This window comes from Styela clava, chromosome 7, assembly GCF_964204865.1.
Source record: "Styela clava chromosome 7, kaStyClav1.hap1.2, whole genome shotgun sequence".
Lineage (NCBI taxonomy): Eukaryota > Metazoa > Chordata > Ascidiacea > Stolidobranchia > Styelidae > Styela > Styela clava.
Window position 1 is genome coordinate 3,983,152 of NC_135256.1, and position 13,985 is coordinate 3,997,136.

At 37.6% G+C, this 13,985-nt stretch overlaps 1 protein-coding gene across 1 annotated transcript; it reads left to right on the top strand.

Moving 5' to 3' along the window:
• Window positions 1-1,057: 1,057 nt before the first annotated feature.
• LOC120327619 (structure-specific endonuclease subunit EME1-like) lies at window positions 1,058-10,062 on the top strand. Its single transcript, XM_078114850.1, has 7 exons — window positions 1,058-1,278; window positions 3,182-3,788; window positions 4,393-4,584; window positions 6,226-6,361; window positions 7,084-7,238; window positions 8,012-8,161; window positions 8,728-10,062. Exons 1-7 carry the CDS (start codon window positions 1,169-1,171, stop codon window positions 8,959-8,961), a joined length of 1,584 nt encoding a protein of 527 aa, XP_077970976.1. The 5' UTR covers window positions 1,058-1,168; the 3' UTR covers window positions 8,962-10,062.
• Window positions 10,063-13,985: the final 3,923 nt, after the last annotated feature.

Below are 13,985 nucleotides of genomic sequence, written 5' to 3' on the forward strand. Positions count from 1 at the left end.
TCAGGCTTGTGCGATCCTCAGTTTGAAAAAAAGAAAAAAAAAAAGTAGGTTCCTAGACTGGAGGTTTCTTCCATCTTCAAGCACTTGGAGAAAGAGATTTAATATTTCGGCAAGCAAAAAATACTGTCATCAGTAGAATAAAATGGTGACAGCGATAAAATTGATTGACATGGATAGGAGCGACTGATACGGTCATCGAGATCAGCATCCACCATATGTGCTGATGTGATTAATATTTACACTAGAAGATGACCAGTGGCATGACGATAACATTTTTACGAAATTGTGGGATTGCCAAGTAACTTAAAAGTTATACACGTGTGTTTTTGAATGAGCGTGGGTATTTTATAATAATTATTCGTCCATTGTGTTTTATAGGGAATATTTCTTTCTATTCTTTTCTCTCTAAACACAAAACCACACTTGTAGGTAAGGAGTTACTATAGTTGGTAAGACTGGAATCTGTTTGGATTGGCCTACTCGGTTTATTACACTGTAGAAAGGGTAAGTATAGGATTTGGACCCAATATATTTTTTTTCAACCCCTGATGCCATCATAATCAATTCAAACGCTGTAATAACTGTTTTTGTCGAAACATTTTTCGGGGATGATAGTGATTTCAAGAACAATGTAAACCATATGTTATCGTTTTCAAATATTTAGAAGAAAAACTTGACAAGATGGGCGAAAAAGATGCAAGTTGACAATTCATGGATTAACAATTATCTGATTTGAAAAAATATAGTTAGAAAATATAGGTACTGCAGTCAAAAAGTTGAACAGAACATAATCTGGCACGCGGGTGTGCCAGGCGCAAGCGACCGAAAATAGTGCATTGACACCGTAAGTCTTATTTGTTGCCTCCCAGTCATGAACGATAGCATATGTTTATTCGATATTTATATATGTGTGCAAATATTGTTTTCTTGGTTTTGCAATATGAAATACTCTCTCTCTCTCTCTTGCGTTTAGAAAATATTTTGATTGGGTCAAAGGTCGGAAAAAACATTGAGCTCTCTACTGACAACTCGTGGATACATTGGCGGTTTTTGTGAAGCGCGAAATTTGTCCAGTGCGTTGTGAATTTTGCTGTATTCTGGCTAAGCGTAGCTGTACCGTAGGTTAACTTTAATTTCTCTTTGAGTCGCTTTGTGTTAAAATATTTAAATGACATCTTTTGGTAACTGGCAGCTGTCATCTAGTGACAGCGAAGATGAGAAAACAACGAACGGAGTTCTGTTGAAAGTGAAAAAGAAGAGGAAAAAATACAGCACAAAGTAGGATAGGATTTATATATTCATACTACATACCGGTACTACACATACTACATACAGAGGGATGTATCGTTATAGACAATATTTCCGGTATCGGTATTGTGTCAGTGTCTGCAAAAAGTAGACCGATATTTCCCATATATTTAGCTTTTTAATCTGATTCAGAATGTTGTAAAAAATAAATCAGAATACTGATGTTAAACCTAAGAAATTGTTTCTTTCCTGGATACCAGACTGGATTCCATGGCAGGTGCACGCCCGAGGGCGCTAGCGCTCCGCAAAAATGCACGCGAGCGAAATCAATTTTGCACGCCGAAAATTTGCAATTGCTCACCAATGTAAATCGGTTTAAATGGTTTTAAAATCAATAATCCAGTAATATAAAGATGCCAAAATATTCTAACTCCACAATTGTCGACAAATACCAGCTTGCAAGATTTGGTCTGATCTAAATATTGCGAAGCAAAAAAGACCATGGACCTTTCCCCGACCTTTGACCCGCGAAAAATTCCTCTCATTGTTACGTCCTTTTTTGCATCTTGCTGATTGGCCAATGTCACGAAGTAAACAAGGAAGTCGATGCTCGGGGAAAGGTCCATATCGTGTTGAATGATAGGAATCCCGTGAGAATAGTTATTGACGAAAAGATCGCCTCCGCACCAATGGCCAAGTACGGCTCTGATTCAGCGTATTTTTCATACAATAATTTTACACGAATGTACTGAACAGTACCGGTATCTAAAGTTGCTCAAACACTCCCAAAATTAGTGACAAAGTATGAAAATAATGTTTGGGGTCAAAGGTCAAACGTCCATTTTGCTCTAATTTGACGTATTTTTTATCCATTAATTCTACGTAAAAACACTACCAAAATTAATGACAAAGTATGTCCATTTTGCTCTGGTTCAACGTATTTTTTATCCAATAATTTTACGCGTATGTACTGAACAGTACCTGTATCCAAAGTCGCACAAACACTCTAAAAATTATCGACAAACTGTAGAAATAATGTTTGGGGTCAAAGGTCAAACGTCCATTTTTTTCTCTGATTCAACGTATTTTTTTCCGATACCGGTAATTTTACGCGGATGTATTGAGAGGTATCTGATGTCAAAGTCAGTTGCACGCGAGCGCAGTTGTTTTGCACGTCGTGAGCTATAATTGCACGCCAGGAATTCTTATTTGCACGCGGGAATTTCTGATTGCACGCCCGATTTCTCGTTCAAAAAGGCCATGAAATCCAGACTGGCCTGGATAGATCACAAACTATGGGGCATGCACGTCCATACCACCGCGAGTAGAAACAGGAATAGAATTCTGACCTGTTTTAGCTATTTATCAGCCAAACTAGCTCAACTAATTTGGATATTTTCGCTGCCAAATTTTTATATTAACATTTTTAATATCAGGCTACCTGGTAATTATGAAAAATTGAATTATCGAATATCAGTGTTAATTCAAATTGTTAACAAAATGTCAGTATTTAATGTTAATTTCCTATTAGTAAAATACAAAATATGGTGTTATACAGGAATCCTGCGCACGCAACTCAATTTAATAATTTGATAAGATAAGTCAACATTTATTTTACTACCCACTGTAGCCAAACCCTATGAGTTTTCTAATTGAACACTGAGATTCAGTACACAATGCATCTGAATCAATTAACGAATTTGGATCCCAAACATCAATATTTTATTATGGGTGTATATGGTATATCTCTTTTTCAATCCGAAATGATCAATACTTGTGGTACTAAACTACACCAGACACAGAATATGAACTTGTAAACCCATGCAGGGTGATCAAAGATGTAAGGGCAAGCATATCCTAATGCTTAGCCAATGTGCCAGTTGTAAAATGTCAAATTTTTAAGTACCATCTAAATTTTTTATCTTCATTTCAGCAATAATGTTGAATCAAACATTAGTGATGAAGAATATGTCCCGCTATCAGCGAGATTAAAAATGAAGGGCTCGAATTCAATTGAAATTTCTGAAGAAGAGGAAGACCTGCCGGTTTTTAAAATACAGAACAACACATCAACATTAACAAACAAAGAAAATGTGACCTCAATTATAAACTCAAATGTTCAGCAGGGTATTGGAGTTAAAATTTCACCTTGTAAAATGAACATTGAAACATTGGATCTCACAATTAGTGATGATGAAATGGGATCTCTAAATTCATTTACCAACTCTATGCAGGATATCAGGGAAAAAAATTCTCCTGGTAAATGTAAAACGAACATTGAAACATTAGACCTTACAAATGCTGATGATGCTAGTTATCTGAAACCCGTTCCTAACGCTATTCAACGAAAATCCCCCAGAAAAAACCCTGAATCAGAAAAAGCAAAAATTGCTAAAAAAGCAGAAGCTGATCGAAGGAAAGCACTGAATTTACATCTAAAAGCACTGAAACCAGAGGAATGCCTGAAATACATGAAAGTTTTAGTCTCACAATTGATTGTGTCAATGTTCGAAGATTTTGACTTCATGTCTGAATTGAAGGTAAACTGTGACTACTTTGGTCAGTATTAATTATTATGATAGACATACTTGAATTGAGTATTTTATTTTATATTTATTGTGAGTATTGAGTTCTTGTACCATTGCGGAGTTGAAAATAACTCATCTCAATTGTGAACAATAATCAATTAGCGAATTCGCTCTGGAGTCGGAGCAGGGGTACAGCCATGATTTTTTACCTGGTAAGGGTACGCTTGAATTGAATAGCACACCAAAGGTGCAATACGCGGCGCGGTTAAAGAACTTGAAATTAATTTATTACGATCCCTGTAACCCTCAATGGCTGCATCATCGGTCAAAGTCTCATTCGTAAACTTCTTAATTAAAGTCAGGATTCAGAATTTCAGATAGTGATAAAGTAAATTAAAACTTTCTATTGAAACAGAATTAATTTGCTAAGCGTTCTTAATTAACAGTCGTTATTAAAGGCTTGCATACATTAAAGATTTTATCATCAAAATTTGATTTCTTAAGTCAAAATTTTCACGACATTACACATCCCTGGAGTCCAATTAATACTAGTTTGCGGGGTAAGGCACAGTCTGGTCAAAGCCTTTATTCAACATGGAAAATTATTACATTTCAGGATGGATTTGAACCGGCTTGCCAGAGAGAATTATTTGACCTTCCCTGTGTTCGATGGAGCAGAAAGGTTACCACAACAACAGAGGTTGGGGGTCAATCATCAGAAATACATGATGAACCTGAGATGTTGGTGGCACTCCCAGCTTCAGAGTTTGTTAAAATGGTCCATGCACAAATTAACGCATTTTCTAATGTAAGGAAGATTTTATTTATATCTGATTTTTTTTCAATTAAGAGAATTTCTCAAATTGGTCCCTCGGCCTCTTTGGGGGGCCACAAAGTGATTTTCAGGGGGCCAGGCACAAAAGTGTTTAATGGACTAGATCAGTGGTTCCCAACCTTTCTACCCTGGCGGTTCGGTAAAATCAAATTAAATGTAACCGCGAACCTGCAAAAATTGAAATGACCGGAAAAGAAAAAAAATAACATATATTTGCGTAATATAATGCAATGTCGGGCACTCAATATGCTTCTAGAAAAAAAAAAGCACACTTAAACACATTTCACATTAAGAAAAACTATCAAATAATGTGCCGGCCAAAAATTGGAATGGGTGAAACCATACCATATATTTGCGTAATGAAATGCAGTGCTGGGCACCCATTATTCGTAAGAAAAATCCCTCTGCAGTTGTTCGACGCCTCAAACGAAATGAATTTACGATACAATGACAACGCCGTCGATAACTTGGCACCAGGCTCAAAATCCTACTGTGTCTGTTCAAAGTACTGGAAAACGTCTCTGCGGCCCATGCTTTTTTACGCGCCTCGTGACCACCTGCAAGGTCGCAACAAGTTCATATCTTACTGGAATATTATACTGTTCTTGACTGTTTTCTGGTTTACAAAGAAATATGCCTAACGTTATATATGGATGGTCATATTAATCAGGAAAAGCACGCAGAACAGAAAAAGACGCGTGCCAATTTTTAGGTTTCTGAACTGATAAAAGCTGCCACTATTATCTAACCCAGGGGTGTGCAACTTCTCTAGTCGGCGGGCCAGATGTGGGAAAATGAAGTCCTCGGCGGGCTGGATTATTACAAAAAATACTTCTGTATCCAATCTTTGTTAAATACTCGACACTCTCTGTCAATTTTATGTTTCTTGGGATACTTTATGGTTAATAAAACCTAATATTAATATAAAATCTAATTTCTAAAATCTATTTATATTTAGAATTTAAATATAACTGATAACAGTAGTGGGAATGTTTACAACGCCCTCTGCTTTGACCTTCTATTGTTTGTTTAATAAGTGTGCTACCGCAAATTGTTTGTTCACTAAGGCAATTGTTCATTACACCAGCTGACAGTGTGGTGAGAGTAGAGCGATCGGTAACTTTCAGGAATGATGCGTCGGACCACATTACAGAGTGTGGTTGGATACAGTCAGCGGGCCGGTCAAAATCTTGTCGCGGGCCGGGTCCGTATGTTGCCCACCCCTGATCTAACCATATCTTAAAGAATCACTCTTCAGACTTATTTTGCTGTCAAAGTTATCCAAAGTATTCAAGCGCACATCTTCTTCTATCTCAGTTGGTTCATTTTGTAAAAGGAATATTGATAGCAAGCCAGGAAAAGTCAGTTTTTAGTGAATCGTTCAAGGAGTAGAATGTTGTTGGAAAAGGCTTAGGAATTGATGTCTCACTGCAAATACCACAAAATTGCTCCCCCTCCCCAATTTTGGTTGGATATGCTCTTGCTTATACTGGGCCTTGTTTGAAGTGAGACCATGAATAAGCGGCGCTTAAAAAGAGGTCCATCATATTATTGGGCTCTCCTCATTGGCTCTTCTTATATGAAAATCCTATTGTTTAATTTTCAAATATTCAGGAAGAAACCTTGACAAAGTGGGTTAAAAAGCTGCAAATTGAAAATCCAGGGGTCAACATTCATCTGGTCTGCCATGGTTTGGAAAAATATAATAAGAATTTAAAAAATAAACAGAGAAGAGAGGAGAAAAGACAAGGTACACTACGATAATTTTTATTTATCCACTCGCCAATTAATTATCTGACATTGAACGTTTCCCAGGAATTTTCAAAGGGGGGAGGGGGGGGGGGGGAGAAGTGACATTTCAAATTGCCAACTTAGAGAGACAAGGTGCAATACAATAATTTTTTTTTTGCCACTTGCCAATTAATTACCTGACGTCAAGCTTTATTTTATGACTGGTAACAACGCTTTCAGGTCAAGAAAAGATTCAAAATCTTGTTGCGACTCCAGGTCAAAGTCAATTTTGGGTTTGTGTCAAGGGGCGTATCCAGGAATTTTTAAGAGAGGAAGGGGGTTCTGTAATTTCTAATTGCCGAGTAAGAAAGACAAGGTGTAATACAGTAATTTTTATTGAACCGATTGCCGATTAATTACCCGACGTCAAGCTTTTTGACTGGTAGGGCTGTTGTGTTCTGATAAAATTTGAAATCCATTCCTGACTCAAGGTCGAAGACAATTTTGGGTTTGTGTCACGAAAAACGTTTCAAGCCACGAAGAATTGTGCTTAATATGAAACAGAAAAATAACTTTTTTACATTTCAAAAAAGGAGGTGTTCTGACTCGCAATCCATGGGTACGCCATGATTTGTGTATAAATTTTTACTCCATATCCAAACAACGTGCAAAAGCCACTAACCCATTTAATGTATGCTGTGGTATTTCTATACCTTACGATTGAGCCTATTTTATATCCAGAAAAAGGCACAACTGCGAAGAGGAAAAAAACGCCAAGTGTACCAGAAGTCTCTCAAGATGAAATTGAAGAAGTTTTGGTTGACTTACAGATTGAATGTCGAACAACTGTGCTTTATATTGAGAAACCTACAGAACTCGTCGCCATGGTTAAACAGGTAAATGCAACAAGCCTGAAATGGCCAGAACAAGTCCATGCCAGTCCACTGATCTCTTCAGCAAAATCTCCACATTGCCGTATTTGTATCAATGCACACGTACCTATATTTCAGCAATGCTTTTTTTGTTTCATATCTACCTCATTTATTCAATCGTGACTCTGTTTTAAAAACTCAATCTTTATGTGGTTCTGGAACGGAGATTACACATCTCTGGTCCAAATAGCGTTTCACACCACAAATTGGGTAGGCCCAATGCCAAACTGAAAAGGCCTGGTTTATCTAAGAATAGTGATTCCTTGTATAACAATGGTGTTTGTACATGGCCTTGTACCTAGAGAAAGACGTGAAATAAAAGTCAAAGAATGAAAAAAATAATAAAAGCGTTATATTTACTATGCGTTCTTAATAGTCTTTTGAATGAGGGTTACATAGGTCAAAGATTTTTTATTAAAATTTGATTCTCTTTATTGACCCTACATATAGGGTGTCCATGAAGTCCTCAACAAAATTTCAATTTTGTTATGAAGGCAATTCTCAATATATCCCAAACAGATTCGTTGCATTTTAATCAGTAATTGTTAAAGTATTTTTACTTCATTTAATACGTCAAAACAATATGTAGTATCAATAAATTCCTTTGCAAATTAAAATTTTTTAAGACTTCATGGACACCCTATATATCAGTGGTGCGTGTACACTGTACAGAGATTTAAAATAAGAGTCTCAAAAAAAAATTTCTTTTTTAAAAATTTATTCACTTTGTGTTCCAGCTCACAAAGTCGATCGGTGAGGCACCTTACAAACGAATGAAGCGTAATGATGTTCTCTTTATTAATGAAATTCCTTCTGTAAAAATCAACCTTAAAACTGGAGAGGGATTGAAAAAAGTCTGGAAGCAAATGATGCAACAGTTTCATAATGTAAGTGCTTTTTATGGGTACTTCCGAAGTATGTGTACCAGGTTAGGGTTAGGCCATAATTTCATTTCGATTTTCCTTGTTTTAGTTATCTTACGAGATCGGGAACTGTCTGTGTTAGCCAAGTGCCCATACGCTTCAGTCCCTTTACATTACTTGATGTAAAATATGCGAAAATAATTAGTTACCTCCATATTGGTACACACACTTCTGGAGCGCACTTTTATGTTGTTTTAAAACAGACTTCATGGTATTATAGCTTATATCGATCATCATGGAAAAGCAAATATTCCGGCAATATTCCTATTTTCGAAGACGTTGGTATTCCGGTACAGTGTGGAAAAGTAGAAAACAATAAGCCTCATGCCAAAACTAAATTTAATTGCAATCTCAGCAAATTTCGTGATCTATTTTTTTTTTAGCTAAAACATAAAAATTTCCTTGTGGCAGTATCAGGCGGATCAGATTGAATTAGCCAACGGGCCGGGTTTGGCCTACGGTCTGTAGTTTGCCCGTGTCAGTTATAGACTCTACTCTCCCCGATATCAAATTATCCTGATTTATTGCAGGTAACTCCAGTCATGGCTACAGCAATATCTGACCGTTACCCTTCACTGCTCTCTCTTATCAAAGCTTATGAATCGTGCGGAAATGATACTTCAAAAGCGGAAATGTTGCTTGCAGATATCCCTGTACGAAGGGGTGTCGGAACTTTACAAACAAGTCGGCGGATAGGAGCTGAACTTTCGTATAAAATTTATCGATTGCTAATGTCACGGATATCTACAGAACGACTGTATTGATCATCCGATTTTAAGCCAGAGAAAAATGAGTTGTAATTGACCACTGTAGAGCTATGAGCTTCTGATAATGGGATTCCAAATTTTTGTGTGTGTACCAGGTTGGGGTTAGGTCATAATTTTGTTCCCGATTTTAGTTCTATTACGAGTTCGGAGACTGTCTGTGCTCGCCAAGTGAATACACCCCCTGCCAATAGGTTCCACTTACTACACAACTTGATGTGAAATGGGCGAACAATATTAGTTACCTCCATATCGGTACACCCACTTCTGGAGCGGCCAAATTTTTTTGAAAAATTCTTACAGGTTCCATCATTTATAGCTCTAAAAATCAAGATGGGGTTGGCTGATTATCATAACATTTTAAAACAGGTTCGCAGGAACCATGTGAACCCCCTCAATCCAATCATTGGGCTTCTACTCTACAAATTCTACACTGAGCCTTAAAAACTCCAACTCCAGGGTACTTCTGGCACTAGGGGGACAGAATTTTGACTACCAAAAGCTCACACAACACTATATGAGTTGTTAAAAGGGGAGCGTTTTATGAAGTTACCGATAACAGAACTGGCATGGTTGATTGTGTGGGTCTGAGTGACGTTTCAAAATATTGCTATTAGTGGTTTACCTCATTTCTTTGTGAATACTTTTTTTTTGAAGACTTTGTTGGCTAACTAACTCATTCTGTTTTCGGAATCATAGTTTCAGAACACACTGGGGTTTGTTTGTTGGTGATGTAACAGCTTCCTCCACCAACCTTGTACTATGTCTGTATTGTTCACTACCGAAGTATGTGAACCAAGATGGCGGACACCGGAACGTAGTATGTGTACCATGTTAGGGTTAGCCCATAATTTCAGGTATAAATACTACGGGAGTCACTTGACTAGTTCCCGAACTTGTAATAGAACTAAAATGAGAAAAATTGGAATAAAATTATGGCCTAACCCTAGATCCAGTGTCTACCATCTTGGTTCACATACCCAATTTTATGACCCATGACTTGGACAAGAGACACACTATGTTATTGACTTCTATTATTCTTTCCTTTCGGAGATGAAATGCTTTTTCATATTCCTTGTTATAAAATCTAATATATATGTAGATTTCTTTCTAGATCCAGTACTAAATGTATATTTTTTCGAACAACTTCTTATATTGTCCTGCCAGACATCACTACCTTATTCAAACTTGACTTCTCAAAATTGCAGTGTGGTTCACGCAAGTATGTCTGTCATTGGTTCAAGAGGATGTCCCCCGGGATGATTATGTGAATCTTATCCTCAGAAACCACCATTAAGTATATACTTGGGTCGCTATTTCGGGACCAGATTTCCTGGAATTTTTACCATCTAACCCCGCATCGAGACGATTCTGATTGTTTGCAAAAAAAAATAAGATCTGAAAATGCACGCTCGTTTGTAGGGATCATGCAAGTTTTCTGTGTTTTCTCGCCTCTACCTACGAGGTTTTTCGAAATCTTCACCATCTAATCTCGGAATTATTAAAATTAAAGACACACACTCACAAAATATTATAAGCGGTCATGTTTATTTCCTATGAAACTGTCAGCAGTTTTTCGACGACCCAATTCAAGAAATACAGAATAAAACCGTTTTATAGTGGATTATATCCAAAATAAAATTGGAAAGGATGCCGTCTCCGCACTTCTTATTATTCTGAGTGGATTCGAATCGTTTGAGAATAATTACGTGCGAGAGGATTAAGTGAGGAAAGGACTCATCTCTTTCATAGGGTGGTCGACGTGACCGACGTGACCGCTGGTCGATAACAGCTTCCTCCAGTATCAAGTTCATGCAATTGAACAAATAACTGTTTACCTAATCCTATATCCGACGTGGACTGGCTACTAGACGAGAGGCCGTGGTTCGCCATATGATTGATATTAGGTCCTACATTGTCTTCAAACGCCCTCTCACCAACATGAAGGACAAACTAGGCCCATGTGCACGATATATCAGAACGATCAAGCTGTTATCGAAGTAGCAAAATTGTCAGTAGGTGCATTTTGAAACGCCCTTTCAGTCTTCGAAAAAGGGAATTAAAAATTGCTAAACTCTCCGGCGCCGTAGGGGTCACGTTAGTCGTTGGGGTCACGTCACGGCTTCCTTCACCATCAAGTCCATGCACCTGAAAAGGAATAACAAGAGAGCAATGCTCAAATATATGGACACGCAGAACAATTCCCCAAAAATCATATGCGGTGACCAACGACTAACATTCCGGCGGTGACTTACCAGTACCTGTATCGGGGTACCGTGACGGTACAGGGACTGTCATAGATATTTTAGGTCCTGTGACAATTGAAACATCAGTTGAAATATCTCGTGATATGAGTCAATTATGTACCGTATTATCGGATCAGGTACCGAACCACAGTCAAACATTTCACATAAAAACGTTACTAAATAACATGCGTCAACTTAACACCAGCCGAATCGGGGTACAATTTTTGGTACAGTGACTGTCATAGCTGTTTAGGGCTGATGGACAATTCGACTACACGGACAACTCACCAGGCCTAGGGTGGTGTAGCCAGTCTGCGGACAATTTCATTCAAACCGCTATAAAACAAAAACCAATATATCTAACCCGTTAATTTTTTCACCGTGGGTGCATTGGCGGCATTTATTCTACACGCTAAACCTCGTATTAACTTTCTACGACAAAGGGTTAAAGCTATACAAATCCCCAAAGTACGGCACTCGAAAGACGTATTTGCGACCGAACGACCAGTGTGCGACCACGGATTTCAAGCCTTGATCATCGTTTCTGCTGCGTCGAGACTATCGCATACGCAGCCATACAGCAATCAAACAGACAAAACACGGTGGTCGCAAATTGGTTGACAATTGTTGGTCTTGTGACAGCGTGAAAACATTGGGCTTCTAATTGCATTTCTGACCGTCATATATTTCAAGAACACGGTTATTTCGAACAAAACTCGTTAAATTATAAACAAAGCACCCCATCACAGCAATCAAACAGACGAAAACACGGTGGCCGCAAATTGGTTGACAAAGATATTATCGACGTATCGGAAATGCACACCCCCTATTCCCCCTCCTTCAAATGTAGAAACGCGAAACTTTCAAATATGGTTAAAAGAAACACAACTCTACCCACCTGCCAAGTTTCATCTTTTTATTTCTCATATTTGTATGGATTTTCAAGCTTTTGACAGCTACGAGTTAGTTCAGTGTCACCGCGCTGTGTTACGGTACCAGAACTTCTCTATCTTTAGAAGGTCCTGTCTTGTGACAGCGTGAATTGAAATTGCAAGAAGGTCCGTTGGACACAAAATGGCGTCCGATATCCGCAGAACGTTTAATGACGTCATAGCAAACAAAAACAAATCTTACAGAGCTAACAGAAATATTTGAAATAAATAAAAGTAATAGCCTTCTGGAGAAAAATTTCATCTTCAACCGCTGAAAATTTCAAAGCAATTAGTCCAGTAATAAAAGAGAAAAGCGACTTTTTAAAAACGTGTCAAAGAACAAGAACAACAACAACATAATATTGAAACGATCGTTATGTCCACTACGTGTCCAATAACTGGTCCGTAGTCCGTACCCAACATGGACTGGTAGTGGTAACCGGACGAGAAGCCGTGGTACCATATGTTTTAACCTCATCATCTTTCTTACCTATCAAAATCATATTATTCTGCTTCCCAAGCATCCGGAACGACATTACAAGATCCGACTGTTGCAGAAGTTGTATGTACAGTATGTATGTATCTTCATTTGCCTCGACAATGTATGTATAATAAATAAATAGCGTTCACCACAAACGCTAGGAGCTGGAAGTAACTGATGATGTATCATAACATGAGTCACCAAGAATTTTTTTTTGTATCGGATTATGTGCAAGCATCTGAAGCAAATGCCCGGTCAACTATCCCCATGCCTTATGCCTTACCCGACGTGGGTTGAATACATGACGAGAAGTCGTGGTTTATTGTATAATTAAGCTGCTCCTTCGTCATTCCTTTCTCCCGGGACAAACGGAGAAAATTCATATGTTAATTTTTTATTTTATTAGAATTAATTCCGTAAAATGGTGTGTTTCGTATGACGAAAATAAACAGAAAACGATAAAAATTAACGATGCGTGACAACAGAAATCCCCAACGTCACCAAAAACACGCGGTTTGCTGGGTTTCTGTCCAGTTGCATCATACTGTATTGGGGTAAAGTTTAGGAACAAGCAATTTAGTGTAAGCATGAGTCTATATTTACTCTACATTGCTGGTTTTCTGTTGCAATAAATCGTAAGAATATAGATCATTTGAGAGAAAAGTATCGAAAAATTGTATGGTGGTACCGGTAAAGTTTGTGGGCGTGCATTTTTATAGAATCATGATTAATTTTGTAATATTCTATTCTAATGTGCTTTGTTTGGTACCGGTAAATACTGTCGGTTTTATGTTGCAACATATCGTAAGAATATAGATTATTTGAAAGGGAAAATTTGTATTGTGGTACAGTGGTTAGGTTTGTGCGCATGCAGGTATGCATTTGTATGCAATCATGATTAATGTGCTACAGTGCTATGGATGAATGTTCAGATATTTGCTCTGTTTGGTAAATACCGTACCGGTACTGTCGGTTTTCTGTTGCAATGAATCGTAAGAATATAGAATATTTAAAACAAAAGCTTTGAAAAATTGTATTGTGGTACGTTTGTCTGTTTGTGGGGGCACGGTTTTACGGCTGGCAACACAAGTAATTAATCTATGTTTGCTGTTTGGTATATAATATTTGTTTTCTGTTGCAATCGATTGTAAGAATATGCTGATATAGATTATTTGAAATAAAGCTTCAAAAAATTGTATTGTGGTAGCGTAAAGTTTGTGGGCATGTATTTTATGGAAGCATGAATGATTGGTCTACGTTTACTCTGTTTTGTAAAGCTTTGCTAGTTTTCTGGTAAAATTATTTGAAAAGAAAAGATTCGAAAAATTGTATTTTGCTCAAGTTTGTGGGCGTGTATTTTTATGA

Excerpts from the sequence above, each read along its gene's own strand:
- LOC120327619 (XM_078114850.1), top strand. The coding sequence starts at position 1,169 with ATGACATCTTTTGGTAACTGGCAGCTGTCATCTAGTGACAGCGAAGAT. Across the intron at positions 1,279-3,181 it reads AGGAAAAAATACAGCACAAA|CAATAATGTTGAATCAAACA; the intron begins GTAGGATAGGAT and ends TCTTCATTTCAG. Across the intron at positions 7,239-8,011 it reads TCGTCGCCATGGTTAAACAG|CTCACAAAGTCGATCGGTGA; the intron begins GTAAATGCAACA and ends TTTGTGTTCCAG.